At 36.4% G+C, this 25501-nt stretch overlaps 1 protein-coding gene across 1 annotated transcript in view; it reads right to left on the bottom strand.

Annotated features, from left to right (window-relative positions):
* Window positions 1-23320: 23320 nt before the first annotated feature.
* The window catches only part of LOC106465232 (LIM/homeobox protein Lhx9-like), a 34233-nt gene continuing 32052 nt past the window's right edge, over window positions 23321-25501 (bottom strand). The window contains exons 3-4 of the mRNA XM_013925438.2: window positions 24068-24312; window positions 23321-23738 (exon numbers count right to left, since the gene is read on the bottom strand). Coding sequence (XP_013780892.1) covers window positions 23406-23738; window positions 24068-24312 — 578 coding nt within the window. The 3' untranslated portion in view covers window positions 23321-23405. The remainder of the gene's footprint in view (window positions 23739-24067; window positions 24313-25501) is intronic.

Genomic DNA, 25501 nt, shown 5'->3' with positions numbered 1-25501 from the left:
TGTTCGTTGACGGGATTCGAACCCGCGACCGACAGATTGCGGGTTGAGTGCCTAATCACCAGACCATTCTCATTAATCTAATTCGGTAAGTACATTTTCGTAGTACCCCCTTGCATAAGTGGGTAATTCTAGGAACAAATTATGTTAAGATTGTTTTATGTGTGTATATTCGTGTAAACAGTGGCGTTTGAAGAGGATTGGGGGGGGGGGGAGCCACTTCAATAAAGTAACTGAAGAGGCGGAGATATGCTGTGTTGTCTGGAGAATATTTGTATATAAAATAAATCTGACTCTGTGATGGATATCATCTGAAGTCTAAAAAACTCTGTGTTTGGTGAAGTAAGTAGATGCTCCCGATGGTTGTAACACTGGTATCGTTAGGTCTTACTTCTCCCGCAACCACTGCCACTTCTGAGCACACTACGGCTCAAGAGAAACATAACTGTTTAATGACTTTAAGTGTTTACATTAATAAACGAATTTAAGGAAATTGGAGAGGAAAAAAACAAACAAAATGTTTATCAATCTTTAATAAACTTTGTTGTTGTTTTTTATTTTACTTTCGTGATTAAGCTCCTCCAGTAATTATTTGCTTTCTACGCCACTGAATATAAATTAAACAGACACGGAGGGAAGTATTTTATTAAGTTTAATCCAAATTCGAAGCTGAGTTGAGTGCTCTCCAATAATTAGTGTACCGGGTTGGGGTAGTGGGTTGTTAATAAAGTGACAGTTACATCCCACTATTCGGATTAGCCTAAGAGTTGCGGTGGATATGTTAACAAACTGCTTCCCACAAGTGGTATTACTTCAAAATTAGAGAAATTGAAGAAACAAACAATTTAAAGCTTTAGCAGTACGAACGAATTAATAATATGTGTGGAAATGGTTTCATTCAAGCGATAAAAGAAAAACGATGTGCTTTCTTACACAAGGAAAATGAAATAAATATCAAATTTTATTTTGGAAGAGAAATCTTCAATATTAAGGCCTCACCACATCATAATGTAGAATAAGGCATCGTTACATGGGGTTATAATGAACAGCAGTATTCAGTAATAAGGCATTACTACATGGTGTTATAAAGGACAGCAATGTTTAATAATAAGGCCTTACCACATTGTACTCTAGAAGGCTGTAATCCTCAATATGAAAGACTCAAAGCGTTGTACTGTATAAGATAGCAATCCTTAATAATGAGACCTCATCAAGTTGTGCTCTTGAACACAACAATCCTTAACTATGAGACCACTCCACGTTGTGCTCTTGAACACAACAATCCTTAACTATGAGACCTCTCCACGTTGTGCTCTTGAACACAACAATCCTTAACTAGGAGACCTCTCCACATTGTGCTCTTGAACACAACAATCCTTAACTATGAAGCCTCCCCACGTTGTGCTCTTGAACACAACAATCCTTAACTAGGAGACCTCTCCACGTTGTGCTCTTGAACACAACAATCCTTAACTATGAAGCCTCCCCACGTTGTAATTTAGAAGTCAGCATTTTTCAATAAAAAGGCCTCACCAGATTATAGAATAAGGCAGTCTTCAGTTATAATAATTATACCCTGTTTGCCGGACGTATTTCGACACAGTAGGGGTGGCCGTTTTTATTGTAGGTTTAAAATTCTTCTTACTTTCAACACATGTTAAGTAACATACAATGATTCAATATCACACGTATGTTGTTCAACTTTGTAATATTATACCTTAAACTGAGTCGTGCCAGTGAGTATGATTTAGCACTTAAATGTGCATTTCCTTAAAAAAGTATATATATATATATAGAAGGAAACAAATATATTTTGCTGAAGGAAGTGATTACTAAAAATGAATTTTTGTTTTTATTTAAGCACAAAGCTAAACAATGGGCTATCTGTGCTCTGCCCACCACGGGTATCGAAACCCGGTTTCTAGCAATAAAAATGAAAAATATAAAAATATTTTCAAAAAACACTTTATTTATTACTGTTAATTTAAAATAAATAAATAAAACCACTAATATATATATATATATATATATCGTTTGTTTCAATTATTGTTTTGCAAGGTAAAGGTATTAATAAATATTTTTCTATTTCATCAACTCTTTCTTTAAAAAAAGAAACTTGTATTTATTTAACGTGACCTTGTCTCAGTCTGACCAAGAAAAGTCACATTGCTGTGTCCGCTGCGTGGAATCGAACCCCAATTTTTAGCGTTGTAATTGCGCAAACTTACTCCGTCCCACCAGGGGATGACTGAATTTCTGTAATTCATTATCGAGTTTTAGTTTGTCGACTAGTTTGTTTCGTGCCTAAATCAAATTAGGCTAATATAGTTACTGGTACATTTATAGCATATTTCGCTTGGGAGTTTACCGCCGAGCGTAATTCAAGTCGCCATGATCTCAAGAGTATAGTTAGTTCCAAATTCGTGACAGTTTGATATGCTCTGAGGCCTAATTATCACGTTGGCCTCTTCGTAAGTAAATCTTCTGTTATCGACCCGACGAACCACAAAGCCGTAATGAATATAACATTTTCCACAACACTAAGATACCGAGGTTTACGAAACTGTAGAGGTCTTGGCAGTCGTAAAGCCATCAATCGTTCGTTCACTCTGTGCAGTGCCCATCTGTGCAGCAAGGCGTCCATTGTGGTGGTGTGCGTTTTTTGCATAATAAAGTACCGGAAACCCCTGTAGAACCCGGTGTTCGTCATAAGATCAATTTAAAGCCTCCTCGTGGGGTAGTAATAGCCATATTTATATGCTCTCCTGATACTTTATGTATTTTCAAAGATTTGGTGTTGGTTTCTCAAGGCGGGAGGGAAAATAGAACGTTGACTCTTTAATAACCATCCAGTTGAAACTCCTGCTTTGTAACCGGTTAGCACTTCACTGGTTTAAAATAAAGTGTATCAATCGAACGTGATATTACCTATAAAAAAAAACAACGAAGAATAGACGTAAACCAGAAAGCTTTTTTATAACCATTGTGGAGTTGTCGCCATTTTCAGCTATCTATACCGCTATGTTCTCATAGCGATTACACCGCGATGTTCTCATAGCGATTACATCGCGATGTTATCATAGCGATTACACCGCGATGTTCTCATAAAGATTACACCGCGATGTTCTCATAGCGATTACACCGCGATGTTCTCATAAAGATTACACCCAATGTTCTCATAGCGATTACACCGCGATGTTCTCATAGCGATTACACCGCGATGTTCTCATAAAGATTACACCCAATGTTCTCATAGCGATTACACCACGATGTTCTCATAGCGATTACACCACGATGTTCTCATAGCGATTACACCGCGATGTTCTCATAAAGATTACACCCAATGTTCTCATAGCGATTACACCGCGATGTTATCTTAGCGATTACACCACGATGTTCTCATAGAGATTACGCCGCAATGTTCTCATAGAGATTACACCCAATGTTCTCATAGCGATTACACCGCGATGTTATCTTAGCGATTACACCGCGATGTTCTCATAGCGATCCATGTACAGTTCCAGGTCAGGTTCGAATGCTTGGTCATATTTATTGACATTTTAATTTCCGTAATCGCATAGCTGGGAGTAACTTAATGGTTAATGTTCTGGACTATGGATTAAAATGTCCAAGGTTCGAGTCGCAATATGTCACCGAATGTGTTCAGTAAACTCAGCTATTCTGTTAACGGTATCCACGTAGTCGGCGTTTGCTGCTTACTGGTTACTCTCTCTCTCTTTGATCAGCACTTATAAATTAGGGAACGTTATGCCTGAAAATACCTAATATTAAAATGTTGTAACGGTTTTTATTGTTGGTCGGGTTCTTTTGAATTGCTAGAAACCGGGTTTCGATACCCATGGTGGGCAGAGCACAGATAGCCCATTGTGTAGCTTTGTGCATAAATTCAAGCAAACAAACAATCTTTTGAATTATTCAATAAAGAGAAGAATGCAATGTCCAGTCGATTTAATGCTAACGAAAGCGTTTAATTTCTTCAAGTGCAAGTTCTAAAAACTTCTAAAATCTCTGCGTAATTAACAATAGGCTTAATTTTACAAACAAATAACGTCTCAGTTGAAATTTCACTTACTAGATAACTCACTCGTACGTACGATTCTCCTCGTATCTCTGTCACTTCGTTGAAGATTAAAATAAACTACCTCAATAATCTTTCAACCACTGAAACAGACTCACTGATCCCTCAATAACCTATTCTCGCCTAACAAACGTTTTATATAGCTCAAATCACTTTCTAAACTTTTCAAGAAATTTTCTAGATATTAAACCATACACCATCACGTGACATCAACACTCCCTCTGACGAAACAACAATACAAATGCCCAACACTACTCTCTTCGTGGACTGTGAAGGTCCTCGAACAATCATATAACATAATGAAATTGATGGTACATTGTTAATTGTTAAGAATAAATTAACTCCTAAAGATGAAAAACAACGATATTCATAAATATAAATATTACAGTCGTTAAATTTAGAAAAACAGTAAAATAATAACTTTGATTAACAATTGTTTGTTTGTTTGTTTTGAATTTCGCGCAAAGCTACACGAGAGCTATGTGCGCTAGCCGGCCCTAACTTAGCAGTGTAAGACTAGAGGGAAGGCAGCTAGTCATCGCCACCCACCGCCAACTCTTGGGCTACTCTTTTACCAACGAATAGTGGGATTGACCGTCACATTATAACGCCCCCACGGCTGAAAGGGCGAGCATGTTTGGTGGGACGGGGATTCGAACCCGCGACCCTCAGATTGCGAGTCGAGTGCCCTAACCACCTGGCCATGCCGGGGCCTTTGCTTAACAAAACAAAATATTTTCTTCTCTATTCACTTATTGTCCCTAAACTATTCAATCACTAAATATTTTCGGTATATATATATTTTTTTTTTCTCTCTTCCATAGTATACGAAGATGAGACAACCTTTTGTCTTTTATTATCATTTGTCATCTTTTCTGGTGGAGTTTGAGGGAATCCACTGGTTTCTCCATCTCTGCTGATCATCCCTGCAAGTGATCTCGACTAAAAGCTCGAGCTCAACAGCAGTTAGACTTCTGGTAACGTTTTGTCTGAAACCATTAGGTCATATTATCGCCGCCGACATTCTTCCAAAGACGAACAGATTGGATGAACTTTTGTTTGGACTTTCTGTATTCTCTTATGTTGCACTTTAGTGTTGTTGTTTTCATTACCTTGTGCTTCTAACCCCGTTATCACTGGAAGTCCATCCTCTGGTGGCGCGACCGTTGTTGTGTAGTGTAAAATATTTTACCTGGAAATAGGCCATTAAAATTATTCAAAAACTAACATAATATCAGATATTTGTCTCCGCAACAAATCTTTTCTCAATATCAATTGTCCACACATCATAATGCTGCGTAGAGAAGCTTCCGTTTGCTGGAAATTTACGACCACTTGTTGTTTATATAACTTCATCTTCTTGCTTCATCTCTGGGGTCAATTTCTGAACTCTCGTTACCAGATCAGGTCGGATATTGGTAAGTGTTGAATCAGCGTCAATCAACATGTTACAAGGCTTCCCATTAATGAATGACTGGATCCTTAAAGTGTTAATGGACCCACTGATTCGTGGATTGGTTTCCTTAACTGTTAGTGAATCCACTAATTAATGAACTGGTTTCTTTAAGTGTTAACGAATCCACTGACTCGTGGACTGTTTTTTTTTTTTAATAATTCGCTCCTTGTCTGAAATGGAGCACAGAAGAACTGTTCTCAGCATTAGTATATCGTCTCTATGGTTCTGTTTATCACAGTTTCGGATGCATTGTCGGTATTTTCTACACATTTCCTTTCATCAACTCTCCATCTGGCAAAACAACACTACCAGCTTCTAAATGAAAAACACACGCATAGTCTACAATAATATCATCCACCAAAAGTTCCCAGCAGCTGGGAATAAGGAATAAAATAATGCTCCTTCAGACTGGTATTAGTCTATACAGTAAGACCAAATAAAATATAAACAATGTAGAGCTAAACAGTGAGCTGTCTGCCTTCTCTCTCTCTCTACTGCGTAGAATCGAACTCCGGATTTTAGTTATAAGTCCATGAACTATAACGGGGGACTATAAATAGCTATATTTATTAATATATGGTAAATAAATATAAATAACACTAGATACCACAAGACAAGTACTTTCAGAAAAACCTTAAAATCTGGAGGTTTAGTTGAAGGAAGTCTTTTTTTTTCTTTTTCGGTTGAGTAAATGATCAAATTGAAGTCAACCACAAATCGATAGTGTGAAACTGGTTTATTGTAGATATATTCTGTTTTCGTGTGAGGCTGTTGTAGTTCAGGCAGTTTATCGTGATGGTCAGGAACTCTTTCACCCTGCATGCTGGCGTGGATAATTGTCAAAATTTGTTTTGTGAGACTTCACGCAACCAATAACGAACATCTATTGGAGCTAGCCCGCTGTGACGCGGTCCACATTAGGAGCTATTCATGAGTGTTGCAAAAATAGTAATAGACAGTAACATTGTTGTAATGTAAAGTTTTAACGATAGTCTGTATACAGATCTTAAAGAGTCCAGTGGAGATGTTAAAGGAAGATTCAAGTTTTGTATTGTTATTATGGCAAATAAAATATTTGAATTATGACATGAGATTTTGTGCATTAAGATTTTCCTGAAAATTCGTTTTTTTTTCTTTCTTATTTTCGTTAATCACGAAGCTATACAATGGGCTATCTGTGTTGTGGCCACCACGGGTATCGAAACCCGGTTTTTAGCGTCAGAAGTTTTCACACTTACAGCTTGGGGGCTTTTTGAAAGTCAAGAAGTTTACAGTAAAAATATTTAAGTCTGTCTGTTAACGAAATGAGATATGAGGTAAGTCTGTCTGTTAAGGAAGTGAAGTATGAGGTAAGTCTGTCTGTTAACGAAGTGAGATATGAGGTAAGTCTGTCTGTTAACGAAGTGAGATATGAGGTAAGTCTGTCTGTTAACGAAGTGTAGTATGAGGTAAATCTGTCTGTTAACGAAGTAAAGTATGAGGTAAGTCTGTCTGTTAACGAAGTGAGATATGAGGTAAGTCTGTCTGTTAACGAAGTGAGATATGAAGTAAGTCTGTCTGTTAACGAGGTGAGGTATGAGATAAGTCTGTCTGTTAACGAAGCGAGATATGAGGTAAGTCTGTCTGTTAACGAAGTGAAGTATGAGGTAAGTCTGTCTGTTAACGAAGTGAGATATGAGGTAAGTCTGTCTGTTAACGAAGTGAAGTATGAGGTAAGTCTGTCTGTTAACGAAGTGAAGTATGAGGTAAGTCTGTCTGTTAACGAAGTGAAGTATGAGGTAAGTATGTCTGTTAACGAAGTGAGGTATGAGGTAAGTCTGTTTGTTAACGAAGTGAGATATGAGGTAAGTCTGTTAACGAAGTGAGGTATGAGGTAAATATGTCTGTTAACGAAGTGAGATATGAGGTAAGCCTGTCTGTTAACGAAGTGAAGTATGAGGTAAGTCTGTCTGTTAACTAAGTGAAGTATGAGGTATGTCTGTTAACGAAGTGAGATATGAGGTAAGTCTGTCTGTTAACGAAGTGAAGTATGAGGTAAGTCTGTCTGTTAACGAAGTGAGATATGAGGTAAGTCTGTCTGTTAACGAAGTGAGATATGAGGTAAGTCTGTCTGTTAACGAAGTGAGATATGGGGGCTCCTTTCTAGACAGATTGTAACTCGTCCAGACTTGATTTGGAATTATTTAGCCATGTTGATAAATACTTGGTAAATTTTCATTATTTCATAAGTAGAACTTCGTTGTCCGTTCGACTCCTGGTGTAATTCCTCTTCTTATTCATACTTTCAAAGATATGATTAATATAGTTTTATGTAAAATATATATTTCACAATTATAAGTATTACATCAAAGGTGTACGGGTGATACGACATTGTTTTAATGGATGCACGCGCCAACAAACTACATGATCACGCCAGCAAAGCTGTAACAAAGCAATTAAAAAATTATAACATTTTCACAAAAGTATGAATTAAGTCATTTTAAATCGACATAATCAAAACAACGGATGCAAAACAAGTTATAGATTCAATAAGGGCTTAGAATCTGGGTGCTGGACCCCGCAACGTTCGCTAAAAACATTAACAATAACATTTGAATTAAATTATAAATAAATAAAATATTTATCGGGCGTTGCCTTAAGTTTTGAGTCCGACAATATACACATTAAAGATCTTATTTTGGATTTAGTTAAATATACATTAAATTGGGATATATTTCGTAATCGTACTAATACAAAATAGTAAATATAAAAACTCGTTTATTATTATAAGTTTTAAATATAAACTGTAGTTGTTGTTTGTAATTAAGCACAAAGCTACACAATGGGCTATCTGTGCTCTGCCCACCACGGGTATCAAAACCCGGATTCTAGCGTTGTAAGTCCGCAAACATACCGCTGTGCCACTGGGGGGGGGGCAGAAATATTTTCGGTTTGTTTGTAATTAAGCACGAAGCTACACAATGGGCTATCTGTGCTCTGCCCACCACGGGTATCGAAACCCGGATTCTAGCGTTGTAAGTCCGCAAACATACCGCTGTGCCACTGGGGGGGGGGCAGAAATATTTTCGGTTTGTTTGTAATTAAGCACGAAGCTACACAATTGGCTATCTGAGCTTTGCCCAACACGGGTATCGAAAACCGGATTCTAGCGTTGTAAGTTCGCAGACATACCGCTGTGCCACTGGGGGGTGGCAATATAAAGTGTATGATTATTTTTGTTTGCCTTCAATCATACACAAAAGCGTCCAAGATTATTTATTCACTATAGAAGAATTACAACTTATTGTTAGTTTCAGATATAATAAACCAATAGGATACAACCTATTGTTAGTTTCAGATAAAATAAACCAATAAGATACAACCTATTGTTAGTTTCAGATAAAATAAACCAATAGGATACAACCTATTGTTCGTTTCAGATAAAATAAACCAATAAGATACAACCTATTGTTAGTTTCAGATAAAATAAACCAATAGGATACAACCTATTGTTCGTTTCAGATAAAATAAACCAATAGGATAATTTATTTTAATTTTAAAGAATTTATTGAAAGTTTTATTCCAGAAGATACTGGTAATTTACCTTGCGAATTTAATATTAATTTTTAATGGAATCTTTTTTCTAAGGCTTATTATTATTATGTCTGATCCGAATGCGATCAAAAATGTTGATCTTTTACACGTCCTAAAAGAATTTAAAATAAGATAAAAATGAATGAAATAATTTTGTTTGTTTGTTTTTTAATTTCGCGCAAAGTTACACGAGGGCTATCTGCGCTAGCCGTCCCTAATTTAGCAGTGTAAGACTAGAGGGAAGGCAGCTAGTCATCACCACCCGCCGCCAATTCTTGGACTACTCTTTTACCAACGAACAGTGGGATTCACCGTCACATTATAACGCCCCTACAGCTGCAAGGGCAAGCATGTTTGGTGGGACGGGTATTCGAACCCACGACCCTCAGATTGTGAGTCGAGTGCCGTAACCGCCTGGCCATGCCGGGCTTATAAAATAAGATAAAAACGTTTGACGAATATAATATTAAAATTAGTAAAAAAAAAATTTATATCACATAAACTTCTTCTTTGAATGAAAAATATTTTTTATAAACAACATATAAAAGAAGTTAAGTTATTTATATAGATCTAATTATATTTGCCCTCCCCCCCAAATAATAATCTCACAAATTTAAAGATATTTAACAATCTGTAATAAAAGCACTTTCAACACGTATAACGTAGAACTATTAAAACTAACATTTATTTAATTAATAGGTACAATAATTTTGAAATTAGAAATGTCTCTAAATTATTTTATAAATTATTAGAAAGTAAATATTTTACAAGCAATTTGAATGAAATTATTTCTAATTTAAAATGTTAATTTTTTAGAGGACGCTAGTATATAAGATCTTGATATGAACAAACTAGCGGTATCGATAATAGAATATTCAGCACATCTGGATCGGAAAGGCTGACTTCAGGCAACTGGGCTTCGCTCAGTTTATCCAGGTTTGTTGGAAAAACCACGTTGTTGTTAAGGGAGGAAGTAGGGGTACCAGAACTACATAGGTGGGTTTATAACTTATATTACTAGAATTAAAACTGTATTGGTTATTCATTTATGTTGTGTAGTTCTAACGGACTTATTTAAACTATAAATTATAATGGAGAGCTATACAACTCTTAATATCGGGTATTAATTTGACAAGGGTGGAGACTGGGTGATGTTCTTCGATAAAAATAAAGGGTGGCATAACATATCGGTTTTATGTTTTTTGAAGGATGGAGTTTGAGTAATATATATATATTTAAATGGGAATTTAGGATGGATGATACCAGATTTTAATGTTTTTAGGGATAACTGTTATACCCACAACCGGCTATGGACGACGAATGGTAGTGAAATCTGGGATGATGTGGGTTTTAACTCCCCAATTCTAATCCCTTATTGAATCTGTAGCTTGCTTTCTAGGTTCACATCTGTTTGTTTTTATGTGTAATAGATAGAATATTCCAAATGATTTTTGGATATTATGGCCGCAGACATTTTAACTTTAAAATGATGTCATTTGTGTAAATGGTTCAAACTTTACATATGTTCCAGAAAATGGCATATTTTTATATATAAAAAAAAGGTGTGCGTGTATATATATATATATATATATATATATATATATACAATAAAATTCCGCACTGACTACACTACTTTCTTTGAAATTATTATAACTTTATTTTATATTTCAATACCGGAGGGGATTTTCTAGAGAGCCGATTGCAATATTATACAATAATCTACATAGAATCGTTTCATACTGTATAAATAACATAGAACTTTCATTGTTTTCCACTTACTTATTTTAACTTAGGTTTTTCAAAGTTGTCTTTGAGATAGTCCAAATTTCAAGATAAAAGATAGAGAGAGGGGGGTCCTGTGAAAACTGACTTTAACCCTTCTGCTGTCAAGAAAGATTGGAAGCTTTAGTGTTAAAGATCTGGTAGATTGTAATTAAAAATTTATATTCTAAACCATGATGTAAGACTAAACGGGCAACAGTACAATTCCGAGTAAATGCTTCTATAGTAATCTATATAAAGTAATTTAATTTTATGTTTGACCTGTTAAGATGCACGACGTAAGAAAAAATAAAATAAACTACTCTGACATGTTGAATTTAACTCCCCATTTTCTATCAGGTGTCTAGCACCCCCCACCTCTTATTGGTGTGACTATTAGTGATCCTATAACCAACAATATATTGGTGGATCCTTAAGCAGTTCGGTGCGTAAACAGTTTAGAAAAATGGATTTAAAAAGCCAAATGAATCCGTGGACGTAAACGGTAACTGTAGGGTTAAGGAAGAGGTTCTAATCTGAGGTTAAGGCTAGTACTAGTAGGGTGCCAATTTTTAGTAACTGGTATGTCGGTAACAGTTTTGGATCTTGTTAAATAATTACTGGATTAGTAAGTTTAGAAGTAATGTCAACCAGGAAAACGGGATTATATAAAAGTTTGTGGAGGTTTTTTTTGTTTTTTTTTCAATATACTTGCTAATTTTGTTGTATAATTAACTGTCCAAGTTGAGCTTTTAACTACTTCGGGTGACTTGAAGAAGCACCTGCTTTAACTTAATTACAATAAGCTCGGTTAGTTTTAGGATAAACATCTTTCTTTCACTCTCCCCCCCCCACCCCTTTTTTTTCTTCGGAAAGTTTTAAGGTTAGTTGTGGAGTTTATAGTATAACAGAAACTGCCGCGTCTGTTTCGGCGTGAATGTTTTAACTCTCTGTTTCCTGTTTTTGTTTCTTAAACAGTTCTATATATATCGGGCGGTTTATAAAGAGGGCGCTTTCTCTTACAACTTTCCTACTTTCTAAGTGAGTAAATAATGTCGGCATTAGGTGACTAATTTTGAAGTTTGACACGAATTTTGAGTTAATAAGCAGAATATTGTAGTGGACTGCCAATGCGGTACTAAAATTTATGTACGACATATTAAGAGTATTGCTTAGTTTAGCATAGCTGGTGACAGAATTGCAAAAAATTATTATTACTTTTTTTTTTTTTTAGATTGAAATTTATCCTAACTTGTTCCTCCGCAGTTAAATTTGGAAGTAGTCTTATTGCAGTAAGTAGAATATAGACCACAGTAACATTAATTTGGTTTGAATTTCGCGCAAAGCTGCGCGAGGGTTACTTGCCCTAGCCGTTCCAAATTTAGCAGTTATAGACAAGAGGGAAGGCAGCTAGTAAATATCACCCACCGCCAACTCTTGGGTTACTCTTCTTACCAATGGATAGAGGGATTGACCGTCACATTACAACGCCCCATAGACTGAAAGGGTGAGAATGTTTGGTGTGACGGAGATTCGAACCAACGACCCGCACATTGCGAAGTGAGCGCCCATAACCGCCTGGCCACTGAATTTATGAAGATCTTGGAAATATGCAAAAAAATCGGTTGTCACACGTGCCAGTGCTTGTACAAGCTGGATCATTATCATTATTATCAACAATAACTGTTATTTCATTCATATTTATGAAATATTTCTATTTACTGCCAAGTTACCAAGGTTATCTGCCGCCTTCCTTAATTTTGATGTACTAGGCAAAGGGATACCTATGAAATGGAGATCTTAGGGTTAGTTGTGGAGTTTATAGTATAACAGAAACTGCCGCGTCTGCTTCGGCGTGAATGTTTTAACTCTCTGTTTCCTGTTTTTTAAACAGTTCTATATATTGGGTGGTTTATAAAGTGAGTTTTTTTTTTTTACACCCGAAACATTTACGACCCTACAATCAGTATTGCAGGAAGAAGAAGAGCAAAAAATCAGCAATTAATATTGCAAACAATGATAATAATGCAAGTTTTTATTGTTCATCGATTTTGACTTGTATAGCAACACCAATATTACGGTAAGGTTGCGTTTATTTATTATTTAAAGGAGTGGAAGCTAAACGCTTGTTTCGAAGGCGAAGTGTTTAACATATTTTTATTTAAAATTCTTTCGTCGTAATTTTAATAAATTCTATGTATCTTTTTTTTTCAAATTTTTATTTAAATATTTACTTCGTTTCGTTTGTTTGTAATTAAGCACAAAGCTACACAATGGGCTATCAGTGCTCTGCCCACCACGGGTATCGAAACCCGGATTCTATCGTTGTAAGTCCGCAGAGATATCGCTGTGCCACTGGGGGGGGGGGGGCTACTTTGTTTCTTACTTTCAATTCTTTCAGTCAAACATCGCCTATTTAAAATAAGTAAATGTCGTCTGTACATCTCTAGGCTAGGCTACTTTTTTTTTGTATATTTTAAAATCTTGCACAGACTTGTTCTATTCTCTATTCCTCCTCTTCTATGGGTGAAGTATTTAGTTCGTAAAGGTCTTTCGTAAATTATAAATGTTTCATATTTTGAGGTAATTTAAATAGAAACATTCTTTAACTTTGATCAGGTAGGCCTAGGCTGAAAGCGAAATTTTTTTTTTTTAATTTTAAGCTGAGGGGGGGGGGGATCTAAATATTCACGATGGCTTCACTTACCTTAAAGAAATAATAAAATTTACTACAAGTTAAATATGTTTATGTGGAATGTTGCCTATTGTGACGATGTGGATTCCTTGGTATTACCTCAAGGAATTTTATCTATCGAAATTTTTCCTCGTAGATAATGATCTGAAAATAAAAGCAAAAGACAACTAACTCTTTAAGCCTGTTTTTTTTTTTTTAAAGTCGTACCTTCGCATTATTTATTGTTAGTTCATCAATAAAGCAGCATTGCGGTGCCAAATGACATTTTATTGGCGCGGCGCATTCAAAGGCTTAGTACTCGACCAATTGGGTTGGTTTAGAGACGATGTCTATTTCATCATAGCACAATCTCGCGTTTCGCAGCTAGACTGGTATTATGTCTACAATGTTAAACGTGTCTTCATTTAATGTTACACGGGCGCCCGCTGGAAGGGGCAAGGGGGGATCACTTGACCCTCCCCCTGGATTTAAAAAAAAATACTAGATATGTAAAATTATTCTCCTATGTTATTGGAAAATCGGAAGGTATTTCGATTTCATAATTTTTTTCAAACTTAAGTTACTTGCCTCCCCCCCTAATTTGTTTTTTTCTGCGGGTGCCCTTGTAATTCAAAAGTTTGTATTACTAATCTACTTGCTGAGCATCAGTCTGACGTCAAACATAATATCGGTAGTAAATACAGAAATACCCAAGTCGTAGATTTTGAAAGTTTAGGCTTAACGAAACTTTAGTGAAATTTCATTGAATATTAGTCCCATAGTTTTTTAGAGCAGAACTACGCAATGAGCTATCTATGCCGTGTTGCCACCAGGATCTAACCCACAATTCTAGCGTTATAAGTCCGTATTAAGCTTACCGCTGAGCCAACGAGAGAATAATAGCTTCAGATTTTTCTAGTCAGTCGGGGGAGGGGGGATATATTTTTATTAATTAACCCGATGAGTAAGCTATAAATTTACGGACTTGCAATATTAAAACCCACGATTTAATTCCCCACGGTAGACAGGTAATCTATTGTTTAGTTTGCACTACAACTTTGAGTGTAAATTTTAAATTTTCCTTCAAAGCACATTTTTCTTTTTTTTTAATTTAGAAAAATGTTTTATACGATACACAAATTTTTAACGTCCCCCCCCCCTCATTTACAGCTCGAACGATTCGCTTTCAAACGTTCACTAAATTAAGTTTTTATAAGTGCTCATTTACTGAGAAACGGTGCATTTTCCGATAAAAGTTGGTACTCTAAGAAATTCTACTTTCTCGAAACTTCTAATATTGTCAACTTGCACTGAGTCATTAAACTAAATTATGGAACTGAGGGTTACGAATGTACCAGACTTCGCATACTTGGTGAACTCTGCCAACGCCCATATCCTCGGGGCACGGAGCAATAAGAGATCTCGCAGACCTGCAGGGCTACTAACGACAACCCAAATAAATCTGTGTAGTCATGGCAACACGTACGTTATTACCGCAGTGGTAAAGATATGCTTAACTCGCCGGTAGCACGTGAACCGAGGATGTGGGGAAACGGAATAAAGCTATAGGGACGACCTCTGGGAGTAACAAACGGCAGCGTTCGTAACGTTACTCCTTTTTATTGTAGGAGATGAGGACCAGGGAAGGAGAGAGAATCAAACCATTCGTCCATGTGATCAATAAACTAATTATATTGGTATTCTATGGGAAAAAACCTAAGGTTACCTACCGCCTTTCTTTATTTGGAAGTACTGATCACAGGAAATGCAACCGGCCCGCAGCACCCACCTCCAACTTTTTGGATACTTTTCACCGATCATATTATCTCTGTTCGATAAGAGTTACTCAAAAAATGGGGGGGGGGGGGGGGAGGAATATAGATGTAAAATATAACGTATATAATTTGAAGGCTCTTCAAATTTGAGCCACTTTCATCTCTATCTGCTTGACTATCAGCTGTTTTTATTACAGTTGATGTAAAAAAAAAAGGGGGGGGAGGCTGTGGTGATTTTTTCAGAGAGTGCAACGGTACTCCATGATAACAATATCCTAGATCTCGATGGTAAAAGCTGCCTGTACTGCGCATGTCATCTTTAGGTTTGATTTCTAGAAGTCCTTAATTCAGTGATGGGGAAAGCAGATACATTGAACATCTATCTACACAAGAAACCTAATCTCGTATGGGGAAAACACACCCTTATCAGTAAAATCAGGCCGTCCAAACTTGCAACACCTCAAAGTACGCCCCCCCTTCCCCCACTCGCTTTCAACTCACGTGAGCCTCGTGCCTCCACTCTTTCAATGAAATCACGAGCCGCTGGTGAATTAGATGGTTTCCTGCTCTCGAGAACTAGCGACGCAATGGAAAGGGTATCAAAAGGACCGGTCCCACTTATCAGCCTCCTGGCGGTCTTTTATCTTCCCTTCTTTCATAAACGATGCTAGACGGTTCCTGTAGTTTTGTTGCAACAATATTTCAAATATATGAGACTTTGTATTATTTCAGCGAGAAGTGTAAACTTCAAATAGTTTTTTAAAACTCTAACTGGATCTGCGCGATTTCGAACTTCGCTAGCTACGATGATATTACGCATTTATTTAATTTTTTAACTCTAACTGGATCTGTGCGATTTCGAACTTCGCTAGCTACGATGATATTACGCATTTATTTAATTTTTTAACTCTAACTGGATCTGTGCGATTTCGAACTTCGCTAGCTACGATGATATTACGCATTTATTTAATTTTTTAACTCTAACTGGATCTGTGCGATTTCGAACTTCGCTAGCTACGATGCTATTACGCATTTATTTAATTTTTTAACTCTAACTGGATCTGTGCGATTTCGAACTTCGCTGGCTACGATGCTATTAAGAATTTAATTCTATAGTTAAAGATGGCGTATTCTTCTGAGAAAGCTTGTTATGGCTTAATGACCAAATTCTCAATTACTTTTAAAACCTTCTATATATCTCGCATAGCTTTAGTAATATTATAATGAATTAATGGAGTGGGAGGGGGTAAGACTCGTGCTTCGCGTACGAAAAAATTTGTTATGGTATTTTGTATTTGAATACACTTTTTTTTAAATATAAAATGTAAGGGCAGTGTTTTGTACTTAAAGTAATTAAGACAGTTTGGTGACCTGCCTAAACTACTCGCGTAAGAGGTTATGTCCGTCGTTCTGAAATAATCTGATGGCCGTGGGAGACGTTTTAATGACTGCAAGGTTAAATATTTCGCAACGCGCGATACCCACCAAACACCTTGTACTAAAGACACGGAGCCGAATGATGTACTCAAACTCGGACCCACCTACATCATACGCATAGAAACAAACGAAATTACAATCGCCAAGTTACTATTTACTGATGGGGGGGGGGGCACTGTATATACCGCTGTTTGGAACTATGCGGAAATTTAATCAAACTGATAATATTGTCATTTCCTTTTCAGAGATAATTGTCTGAAAACAACAACAACAAATAACGAAACCAATATCTGGTCAAATCTGTATTTTATATTTGTTGCTGTTAACTACAAACTTCAAGCAAGACATCAAAACAACCTAATATGTATACGCTTCAAAACGCTGAATTTCAAACTCCCTTTTAGGCCTAACGTGCCGGACTGTTGATTCGTGGATCTATGGTTCTTGTCCTACAGCCGCAAAAATACTAAACTTAAAAAAAAAAAACTTTCAAAACAAATTAAACCCACTTTCTCCTTCTGAAACTTCTGCTACTACCAGGGGCTTTACTTTAGGATAAAAACCGGACAGTCTACAAAACACGGCAGTCTATGGCAGTTGAAACGTTCAAATTCTTCGCTTAAAAAAACAAAACAATCTAATGTATCACCTTGAATAGTATTCCCTCTACTTTGAGCTGTAGGTGCGTTATAAGGGTGACAGTCAATTCCTTGGTGTAGGTGGTAGGGTGCTGCTGTCTTCCCTATAGTAAGTATCCCAAAAGTAGATAGCGACAGATATTCAAAAGTTTGACCAAGAGGTCAAATTACATTGATTCATCACCAGCAATGTCGTCTCTTAATTTTTTTTTTTTTTGAATATGCTTAATTTTTTTTTTTCATGTGCACCCATCAAGGCAATGTTGCGAATGTGCACTATTTTATTTTATTATTATTCATCAGGCCGCTTTGCATTGCTACCAGTTGGTTATTTGGGCTTTAGGCCTATCGACAGCCACGGTCGTTAAGGCCCTCAACGCGTTGAGCTTCCTCATCATTACTGAGGATGTGCGCGGCTGGAATAACGAAGTGCGCGGCACTTGATTGGTTGTTGTGCGGCTGCGCAGCTTAGAGGGAGCCACGGCTATAGACTGAACTGTGAAAAAGTATATAACATTTTCTGTTGCAAATCGCCGTCTCTACTGGCACGGTTAAGTGATATATTAAATATATTTTCAATTTTACGGTAATTTTTAAACTTTAATACTTATAATATCTTTTGTTTCCGGTTTGGTTATAACTTTAAAAATAATCGTACGTTTGCTCATTGGTGACGAATTAATTATTTTCCACTTCTTCATTTTGAAAAAAAACAAAAACTCTTGTTTCTTTTTTTTAATATATAGATGCGTGAATACACTTATTTAATTTTCAAATTAGTGTTTTTTTTTTGTCTATACTGTTGACTACCGGTAGGGGTTTACAAATTGAATAATATGTAGTAGTAGTAGTAATAAAATTTGCCTGCCAGTGCTAAAACACGCAATGAAGTTATTTATACAAAGTCCTTCCCCCCCCCAATAAAATACTCATGTATCTAAAATACTTGGATAACCCCCTAACATTAATTAGTAGTAATAAAATTTGCCCACCAGGTGCTAAAACACGCAATGAAGAGTTATCTAAAGCCCCCCCCCCAAAAAAAAACATTATTCATTTATCTAACATATTTAAATAGCCCCTAACATTAATTAGTAGTAATAAAATTTGCCCACCAGGTGCTAAAACACGCAATGAAGAGTTATCTAAAGCCCCCCCCCCAAAAAAAAACATTATTCATTTATCTAACATATTTAAATAGCCCCTAACATTAATTAATGGAATTAACGAAGTTGATAGTACTTCTTATTTACATTTTTTGTTGCTCGCATGTCATTGGGGATCCTGTAACCACCAAAATTAGTCATTTTCTGCACGAATAGATAAAACAATGATATACACCGATAGGTTTAATTTCCAACAGTAATTTTACGGTTAAAAATAACGTTTCGAAGAGCTGGTGTTTGGTATTTTGAAATGAATCAAACATGATTCTTCATGTGCCAAGAAAAAGTAACTTTCGTCTCCTGTTTTCGGAAATTTTCTCGGGGTTTACGTTTGTCGATGGTCACACTGTCAAGATTGATCGTGCTTTTTACGACCCATTCGTATTTTTTTCATTTTCAACTTTTTTCACCCGATTTATGGGCACTGTTTACCTTATTTTTACTTTTTATCGCATTTTACTTTTTTTTTTAAATGTTGCCTGGCAGAGAGAGCCTCGTTTCTTTGCACCATTAAAACGTCAACGGACCAACCAATCTTCAGGTTGCTCCACAGTGGCTCGGCAATAAATCTGAAGGTTTATAAGGCAAAAGCCGGGTTTCGATACCCGCGGTGGGTACAGCACAGATAGCCCGTCGTACAGCTTTGTGCCCAACAACCGGAACAAATCCTTCCATTAAACAGTATATATTTCACTTCTTTAGGAAACCACTGAAGTAAGGTTTTATTTTTTTGTTTTAAAGTTCGCCATTTAAAGTTCAAATTTTGAGTGTAATATGAAAAACCTTTATTATTATATTTTCTTAATTTAGTTTGCCTCCTTGGTAAAAGAATGGCCAAAGAGTTGGTGGTGGGTGGTGATGAGTAGCTGCCTTCCCTCTAGTCTTACACAGCTAAATTAGGGACGCTAGCGCAGATAGCCCTCGTGTAGCTTTGCGCAAAATTAAAAAATAAACAAACACGAATAGTGGGATTGACCGTCACATTATAACGCCCCCACGGCTGAAAGGGCGAGCATATTTGGTGGGATGCGGATTCAAACCCGCGACCCTCAGATTGCGAGTCGAACGCCCCAACCACCTGGCCATGTTATTTATTTCTCTGTGATAATAATTTATAAGAATGGTTAGATGTTCTTTCGGATATCTTACCAAAGTTTTAGTAGCTCGTTCCCATTGGAACTAGCGCAGTGTTTCTTAATTCTTTTTTCCGACACCAGGGACAGGACCGCTAAAAATACAGGTACAGCTGGAAAAACCATTACGATTTAACACATGAATATTCCGTCAGTTTTTGTTGGCTTGTCGTGAGATATCACGGACGGGTGGTTGAGAAACACTGGTGTTAAAATGTGATTTGTCATTTTCACGCGTTTAAACGCTGCTTGGGGTCGTCTGGCATATTTGAATACAATATTTTACAAAAAAAAAAAATGACTCTAGACAAAAAAAAAAAAAAAAAAAAAAACTAGCATAAAATGTGATTACGAAATGTTTGATTCACGGTAGTAGTCTTTAGAGGAAGCCATTAAAAACTGCAATGAGATCGTGCGTTTATTTCCATCGTAATGAGCGCGTGCTGTATGGAAGAAAGCGAAATCAAAATAAACGAATCAAAGAGCTTTTAATATCTTTATGTCAACATTGCCGTTAAAATGAAGCACCAATATTACTCTAGTACGTCTTGTACTTGTATACAGTATATCATTTAACAGACATATCTATATGTATGTATGTACCACTGTAAGCGTAGAAATCCATACAAAGAGATGAGATGCACGTGCTGACAGCGTGACTGAATCATCCTTGTATAGATAGAGTTTATTTCTTTTTGGAAATTTTGTGTTCGAATTTCTCTCTAATCTCTTAATTTAACTATATATATATTTTTTTAACTTGTGAAAAGAAAGTCCGATAGGATGACGTACTGTAGTCTTATGTTAGTTGCTATGGTAACATGATCGTGCCAAACTTTTCTTTTTTTTTTTTTTTTTCTTGGAAAAATATATTTAACATGAACTGTTTACTGTTACGTATCTCTTTGCACAGAAAGACGTAGTTTTTACATCATGTTGATTTTTCTCTCGCACTCTGCAGCTGGTGTCACTTTCAAGTACGGTGTGTATGTTTGTCTGTTAAAACTCGTTATAGAATGAAGCAGAAAGATATTGCAATATGAACATTATTTCGGTTGATGTATTACACTGTAGGCATTTTCTGTAATACCTTTTAATAGGATCTTACGTTTTTACGAGTGGATACAAACTGTCCGAACTCTGACACTGTTTTTTTTTTTTTTTCCTCTTAGATCTTATCTTTAACGGAAACACTAATTTGTATGGTATAAATAATTTTATGAGAATAATATACATGAACAAAAACTTTTGTAAATATTTTTATTTGTGACAGTAAACTTCTGTTCACGAGTTTTACTCCTCGTGACGTCATATCAGTGCAAATCCGGAACAATAGTGAAAGCACGCCTCCTCCACGTACCGTGCTTATGTCATCTCGCAAGCAGCAAGGTACTAGCGAAGACTATATATATAAATATATACACGACAGTGCTCACATCACAACCCGATGAACACAGATTATTTAAATGTCATATGATCAGATAGCGAAATGTACACTCTTACGAGTTGAATAGCCAGACGAAAAAACCCTTATTTCTAACATTCTCTTTACCCTCAAGATAATGCAGGGCTTGTCACGTTGTGCTTGGAAAGGTCCTGAGGTGCCCACGTGTGCCTCCCCCCCCCCCCCCCACCACACACAAACACACAATACAAAAGGATTGATATCAATACTATTACTACCTACGTAAAACATTCTATACAAGTTAAAATAATCTATACATTAATGTACATGGTTTCATCCCACCATGCAGTTAGGAGTTTCATTCCAAAAACCTTGTTATTAAACCAATCTTGCATTCGAAGTATCTACACTAGGGGTGGGTGGGGGGTGATTGATTGATTGCTCAAATTTTAATATTGCAACAAAAGTACTTGAAGTTTTGAATTATTTCTTAAAAGGAATTACTTCTTAACTGTCTGATTCGTAAGGTCCATGCTTCCTAGTTTAAAGGTTTAAAACCTAGAGGGCTTCTAGAAGATATTATTATACAAGGAGTTAAAGTATCACACTAGCTAATTGTTTGGTTGAAGAAAAAAATGTCTTTATCCTCGGCGAACTGAAGGAGAAACAAAGTTGTTCATTGTTTCAAACCAGACTTTCTCCTATCCCCCTGATGAGTCAACGATAAAGTTATGGACTTATAATGCTAAAAATCCGGGATTCTATTCTTCGCGGTAGGCTATCTGCGCTCTGTCCATCCTGTGGCTTTGAGCTAAAAAAATCAAATATTGTCGGTGATCTGCATCTCTTAATATTATTTTGGGTTCTTATTTGTGTGTCATCTCTCCCATTAGCGTCGCTACAATAACCTATTTTGGGTTCTTGTTTGTGTGTCATCTCTCCCATTAGCGTCGCTACAATAACCTATTTTGGGTTCTTGTTTGTGTGTCATCTCTCCCATTAGCGTCGCTACAATAACATATTTTAGGTTCTTGTTTGTGTGTCCTCTCTCTCATTAGCGTCGTGCCATGGAATCGTTTTTTTTTTCTTTTTTGGTATTTCCAATCTTCTGTAAAATTTACAACAACGTGAACATCTTGTTTCACCAACAGCGCAGCGAGAAAAGGTGAAACGGAAAGATACAGAGGAAATAATACTGAACAATGGCCGCCCTTGCTTCTAACGTTGGTGAGAGGAGAAACACTTTGACATTGTTTTCATATTCATTCCATTTCTCGTAATATACATTTATAACTTTTTAAATATAGTATAAAAATACGTTGATTTATTTATTTATTTATTATTATTAATAATAATAATTTCAATAATTTGAATTTATTGACATATTCACACACTTCTAGTAGCGATAACAACTGTAGCCAATTCCCGATGACGTAACAAAAAATGTTCCTTAATGTCTGCTTGATTTTTGTTTTTCTCCTCTTTGTTTCCTTTGTTTAATATTAGTGTACGTTCAAAAATAAAGTACCTACCGGAATGTATGTACTGCTCGAAACTCAAATCTACTAGTACATTATACACTAACATCTTGTTTTTATCCGTTCAAGAACACAAGTGCTTGGGAGCGGGGGGGGGTAAGTTTAAACGTAAGCAACGTTTTGTTTAAATGTTCTCGTACACTTAATTCAAGTGTGGTCTTGAAGTGTTTTTTTGGGGGGGGGGGGGTTACTTAGTTTTGAGGTGGGATTATGGTATCTTTATCGTTATATATATCATTTGAATCTTTTACAGACTTAAGTACGATATTTCAACGTGAAGTTTACTTTTTACTTTAAATACCTTCGAAAAGTTAGAGTTTGTGTTAATCCACGGTATTATTTGAAAGGTTAACAGTCCACTATTCTTAAATATATATATATTACATATACAAAGAGCAGGTAAACACTGGGAACGACACGTGTTCACATTGAAAACTGGTTTTGATACTTAAAGGATTTCACTAATTTAAGTTTATCATTCATGCTCTCAATAGTTTCGGATCCAGTTGACCACAAGGTCCGAAAAAACTGGATTTCTCGGAGAGCTTCTCACCTTGTATTTTAACCACAACTTATACGAACAGGTTGTCCGAGGACAACTTTCGCCTTGTCGAGTAAAAATTCATTTTTAGGAATAATAGTGAACTCTTGTTGGACTTTCTAAGAGTGATTAAAAAAAAACAAAAAAAAAAACAAACCAACGTCTCGTTTTATTAGTCTCCACGTACTATTTATCATTATGGGATGGAACACTTAGAACAGCTCCTGGAACGAACTCAGAGGAAACGAATCACTGGAAGAACCCGAAGGTACAGCATGATGGGATACAATCGGCGTGAGGGAAGAGTTTGGAGAGTATTCGATGCCTGACAAAGACACTGGAATGTGAGAAGGAACGCCAATCAGGGAGGACTCGACCCCCATCGAACACGAGGCTGGAGGGCTAGGTTCTGAGAAGGAACTGGTCGCTCCTGGACTACTAACACTGATGCTATGCCGGTGCTGCGGCGAATGCTGCTGGGGTTGCGGCGAGTGCTGTTTTAAGTTACTCCTACGCCATTTTGCCCTGGCATTCTGGAACCAAACCTGGAATCCAAAAGAAATCATTATTATAAAAAGGTATATTTAAACCTTTCATCCAAACCGTAAAGATAAAGTAATGAAAAACGTGAATCTTAATTAAAAAAAACAAATAAAAATAAATAAATAAAAAACTCCAAAAATCCAAGCTCTTTTCCAGGATTATTGGGCTCTTTGCGTTAACTTTTTTTAACATGTATGAATTCTTAGTATCGTTAGATATGGTCTTTTTTTATAGTAGCGTTCGAGTCAAAATGCATTAAAAAAAAAAGATTATCTGTGTAAAGAAGAATGCCAATGTGTGACATCTACCTAAACCAATTTGTGACATCTACCTGGAGTACTCTCTTGGAAAGGCCCGTCTTTTGGGCCAGTTGTTTCAGGTCTTTGGCATCGGGATTCTGGTTGATTGCGAAATACGATTTCATCGTTCGTAGCTGATGGTGCTTGAACGACGTGCGCATGCGCTTCGTTCGTTGGGGCTGGCCGTTCGGTAGCGACGGCATATTTTGATTGGGTGCACCAGTCTCAAGGGTTGGAATGTTTAAATTGCAGCCTGTTGGGTCAATCAGAGGAACACCTGGAAATACAAAAGTTTCTTTTTCATACGCTATTGACACCAGAAACTACAGACTGCTGGTACAAATTACCCTAGTACTATTGTGAAAAACTCTTAAACAAGAAAGACACGCTCCTCCTTCACGTTTGTCTGATATTAAGCCATGTGCAAACAGTAGTAGAAATTCAAGTTATTAAAATCTTCGAGAAATGAGAAGCGCAAAATAAATAATAATTAATAATATTTATTATTAATTAAATAGTTTATTACTTTATCTACGTCTTGGACGTCTTTAAAACATTTGAACGAAACGAATTTATAACAGTACACAAACCCAAAACATGTGTTTCTAATTATTCGTTATATCAATTCAAGTCTCGCAGTATAAGCTTTTTTATTTTTTATATATTTATGCCAAAACAACTAGAAATACACTAGATAATGGAGCTCACGTGACAGAAGTACTTCAAAACTTACTTGGTGTGGTTATAAATTTTCTTAAAATGGAAATATTCAATAATATGAACCTCGTGCAGCGCATGCGTTGACGATAGTAACTAAAGCTGAGTCACTCTTAAAACTGCACAATGCCCTCGGACGGTATGCTAATATCGAAATATTTGTTATCTTTGAATAAAAACTAGACCCAACAAGGATAGTAACTGTTTACCTGTCCGTCTTCGGGCAACAAGACCGCTGTTTCTGTGTGTGTGTGTGTGGTAATATGTGGTAACTGGAATATTTTATGGTAATTCAATTTGTAGATACTGGTAGTTGAGGTGATTACTAACATTTATATGTACACTAAACGAAGTATACTCTGAGTATCCTTTTGTTATGTAACACCGGCGTAGATGGATTAGATACTAAGTAACTCCAATCACGAAATGCCCTTCTTTTACCCCCTGCAGAAGTAATACTGCATCATAGCTCCAGCATGTAGTGATAGAGGGCAGTGCTGGAGTAACTACATTTTTTGTGGAACTCTTAAGGGAGATAAGAAGGATCCGAAGAGTCGTGAAATTACCAAAATGAAACCACAAAAACTATTTTTATTAGCAGCAAAAATATGTAATAAAATGTTTATTTCTAGTACTAGATTTAAGTAGTAAAGAACAAGAGAGGGGAGGGCAAATATATCCCCAATAAAAAAAAAAAATAAATAAATAAAAAAAAAATTAAATTCTGCTCGGGTTGCCCCCCCTCCCCC

This window comes from Limulus polyphemus, unplaced genomic scaffold (genome assembly GCF_000517525.1).
Source record: "Limulus polyphemus unplaced genomic scaffold, Limulus_polyphemus-2.1.2 Scaffold1878, whole genome shotgun sequence".
Taxonomy (NCBI): Eukaryota; Metazoa; Arthropoda; class Merostomata; order Xiphosura; family Limulidae; genus Limulus; species Limulus polyphemus.
The sequence above is the reverse complement of the archived record's forward strand: the minus strand, read 5'-3'. Positions and strand labels throughout refer to the sequence as shown.